Source organism: Salvelinus sp. IW2-2015, unplaced genomic scaffold (genome assembly GCF_002910315.2).
Source record: "Salvelinus sp. IW2-2015 unplaced genomic scaffold, ASM291031v2 Un_scaffold10952, whole genome shotgun sequence".
NCBI classification, from domain to species: domain Eukaryota; kingdom Metazoa; phylum Chordata; class Actinopteri; order Salmoniformes; family Salmonidae; genus Salvelinus; species Salvelinus sp. IW2-2015.
Genome location: NW_019952209.1, coordinates 1 through 3,958, shown reverse-complemented (window position 1 = coordinate 3,958; position 3,958 = coordinate 1). Strand labels below are relative to the sequence as shown.

Below are 3,958 nucleotides of genomic sequence, written 5' to 3'. Positions count from 1 at the left end.
AGGCGACGGCGGATACGACTTGAGAGTGAACAACCACAGTTTTGAAAGCGTTTAAAATCAAAAACCAAGCCGCCCCCCTCTCCTTAAAAAGGATACGTTGCTATGGTCTTGAGTTGTCACCCCCCAGAGTCCAGTTTGAGAAGGTTTCCACAGCACAAATAACGCCCGCACTTCCCCGTGGACAGGGTTTCCGATTGCATTTGCCGTCTTCCCCAGAGTTCACCAAGTTAAGTTTTCCCCCAGAGATTCAGTTTGAGTTCTCACCCCCAGAAGTTCCTAGTTTGAGTTTTCCTCCCACCAGAGTTCTATTTGAGTTTTCCCCCCCAGTAGTCCAGTTTGAAGTTTTCCCCCAGACGTTCCCCCCAGTTTAAACTCGTGGCGCAAGCAATGATTTTTTTTTTTTTATTATCATTTTTTTTTTACTTAACACTTAATTTTCTTAAAACCGCGTTGTTGGTTAAGGGCTTGTAAGTAAGCATTTCACTGTAAGGTCTACCTACACCTGTTGTATTCGGCAAAATCCCTAGGTTTGCATATTGGAAATTTATTTGAAAAGAATACAAGAAAAAGTGTATTAGACAAACATAGAGAAGCAAGACATGTATATAAATACAAACTGGTTTATTTAGATATTCTTACAACATAAAGTGTCAGAGTGATCATTATAATACAGCCTGTGTGTTGAAGGAGAACTAATTAATGTATTCTCTTAAAGAGGCTACCTAGCCCTAAGCACACATGCACACTCACGATCATGTTCAAGCATGCACATACACAGGCAGGTATGACACATGCACGCTCACACACACACATAATATTAAGTTGCATTACACTGGAGAGAACTATTACAAGGTAAAACATACAACAATATCAAAATACAGTAGTCTCAATTCTATCAATACAGAGTAAGAAATGTTCAGCAAAATATTCAGAATATCAACCTCTATAAAGCAAATATTCTCTTCGAAAATGTACAGTACATCTTAAAAATTCTCGAACCTGTCTAGTATGAAACATTTTATCTCTCCCCTCTTCCCTCCCTCTCCCTCCCTTCCTCCACCGTTCCTGCCTCTCTTATTTTCCTGGCCTCCTTCTCTACCTCCTCTGCTTTCCTCTTCTCCTCTCTCTCCGTCTCCATCAACCAGGGCCCACCCAGGTAGCTGAGGATCTCGTCAGGGCCTCCTCGAAGCCTGGGCTGTGGGTTAAGCAGCTCCCTGAAAAGAGACATCACCAGTGGGCTGAAGCCTTCAAACTGTGGGGCCARAGGGTTRGACTTCTGATTCTTCTCCAGGKTCAYGATATTGTRCTTTTCKCTTTCARCTTCGCACCAAATTACTTCCTRRTCCCCTCTCAGTCCCTCGCTCCTTTCCTCCCTCTCCGTCTCGCGGTCGTACCACTCCTTGTACCTCCGGTAGGCGGGGTCGTCGTGGGTTGTCTCTTCCCAGGGAAAGCATCCCGTCAYCAGGCAGTAGACCAGCACGCCCAGGGCCCAGCTGTCTATAGTGGTCTCCACTGTGATCCAAATGTTCTCCTCCTCCTCTCCATCCTCCTCTCTCTGCTCCCTCACTTTCTCAGATTCTTTGGCCTGCTCCACCTCAGGCGTGCAGAAGGGCGAGTCGTACCAGACGGCGCGGACGGTGCAGCCAGTGGGGCGGGCCAGGCCGAAGTCACCCAGTTTGACCCAGCGACAGGCGCGGTCACACAGGAAGATGTTCTCTGGTTTGATGTCCCGGTGGYCGAAGCCCATGGAGTGGAGGTATGAGACGGCACCACTCAGCTGAGACATCACCCTCTGGACACACTCTTCATCTACACCCACCTGGAGACAGAGAGAGACAGAGGGAGAAAGAGAAACAACATTATACTGTATATCATTGTTTCATAAATGGTATGGCCTGGATTCCTTTTGGGTCATGGTTTAACGTAGGTGGCTGCTAGGTTTAGTTTACTAGTTAGGTCACACAAAAAGCTTTATGTGGGTCACGATGCAAAAATGTTTGGGAACCACTGTTCTATCACGTTGTCCTCGTCCCACCCATAGATGCTAAAAGGATCGGGGACAGCAAACACCTTGTAATTTTTCACATTTACAAGTTAAACATTTAGCAGACACTCTTCTCCAGCGCGACTTACAATTAGTGCATTCATCTGAAGATACAGTATATAGGTGAGACAACAACCCATCACAATCGTATCAAGGAAATTTTCCCTCGACAAAGCATTTACCAGCAAAGTCAGTGCTAGGGTGAAAAAAGGTGGGGGGAGGGGGCACCGTGAGAGTTATTTAAGATACTCTTCAAAGAGGTAGGGTTTCAGACGTTTTCGAAAAATGGGCATGACTATAGGGTAAAAGTTGTTCCACCATTGGGATGCCAGGACAGAGAAGAGCTTGGACTGGGCTGAGCAGGACCTGCCRTCCTGTAGGGGTGGGAGGCCCAAGAGACCAGAGGTGGCAGAACGGAGTGCTCAGGTTGGGATGTAGGGTTTGAACATAGCCTGAAGGTAAGGAGGTGCAGTTCCCCTTGCTGCTCTGTAGGCAAGCACCAGGGTCTTGAAGATGATGCAAGCTTATCATCCACTGTAGGTTACTGGCATAGACCGACACAAACAAAGAGTCACTAGAGGGGACGAGGTGGAGGCTACTGGAGAGATTCCATTGAAGTCTTTATCATGGACTCACTGACAGAGGAAGAGGGCAACTGGGACCAGGGCAATATGGAACAGTAGAGGTGGTGGCAGACAGAGGTCAGACCTCGGAGGAATTGCAATACTGGGTCTGTGTTGTGCACTTAGCTTTAGTGCTTTGACATTGAKATGAAAKACCTCTCATGTATGACTGWCTCAGAGACTGTAAACAGATGTATGATTCTAACTGACCTCTGACACGATGACACTGTAGAGGTCTCCATAGAGACCAGCCTGCTGGGCGAAGACGTAGTWGCAGGGGGTGGAGAAGAAGATACCCAGGGCCCGGGTGAGAGAGGGATGAGRGCAATAAGAAAGGGAGAGGTTGTATTCACGCAGGAAAGAGAAGAGGGYTGTGGACTGGCGGGGGAAGAACTTCAGAGCCATGGGAGTMCCTGATGGAGAGGAGGAGAGGCCCCAGAAATTATTTAGACATTCAAATCAAATCAAATACTGCACCAAAACATCAATAGATCAATTATAGAGTAAATCATGTTGTCATCACTGTGACCACATTGATAACATAAAAACATATAGCCCCGGGGATGTCTAAATTACTACCCTATTCCCTGGGGTTTAGATAGAGGAAATCCAATGACTGTTTATGAACGGACAAAGCCATCGATCACGTGACAAAGTTTTTTATTTACATAACGATTCACCACGAAGATTGACAATTTTCCATTCACAATCATGGGGATCCCATTTTTTGCTAACAATGCCTGCAGTAACGCGGTCGGCCTTGAACTTCTGTGGTTTCCGGGTTTTGGAGTAACTGATAAAAAAAACTAACTAAGAAATGACATTGCCTGCAAAAATATTGTAATCAGATTACAGATATTTTGAAAAACTAGATGATTACTTCTTGGATTACTTTTCAATTCAGAAAGGATGCTTGCGGAAAAAATACATTATGACACCTTTCTGTTTTGTCAATGACATTCAATTCAGCATTTAAAAAAGGCGTAAGTTTAAGTTTGTTCCATCTAAGTGAGTCTGACCACAAGTCAGAGACCTCTATGATGACACACCAAATCTGATTGATGGATAGTTTTTGTCTTCTTTTAATGCCTCTTTAGGGGAAAGTAATCAGATTACTGAGTTTGGGTAATCCAAAAGTTACTGATTACAATTTTGGACAGATAACTAGTAACTGTTACGTATGACATTCAGAAAGTAACCCATCCAACTCCGCGTGGCTTCAATGAGAAGGGGCAGTCATTCTCCCCTGAGGAAACCCCACAGCAACTCTATCCCCAAGAATGTAGTAAAG

The 3,958-nt window shown here is 45.2% G+C and overlaps 1 protein-coding gene across 1 annotated transcript; it reads right to left on the bottom strand.

Annotated features, from left to right (window-relative positions):
• Positions 1 to 606: 606 nt before the first annotated feature.
• On the bottom strand, positions 607 to 3,910 carry LOC111964837 (serine/threonine-protein kinase SBK2). Its single transcript, XM_024145797.2, has 2 exons — positions 2,878 to 3,910; positions 607 to 1,819 (listed from the first exon to the last, which is right to left on the bottom strand). The coding sequence occupies exons 1-2, from the start codon at positions 3,070 to 3,072 to the stop codon at positions 1,019 to 1,021; spliced, it is 996 nt and encodes a 331-aa protein (XP_024001565.2). The 5' UTR covers positions 3,073 to 3,910; the 3' UTR covers positions 607 to 1,018.
• Positions 3,911 to 3,958: the final 48 nt, after the last annotated feature.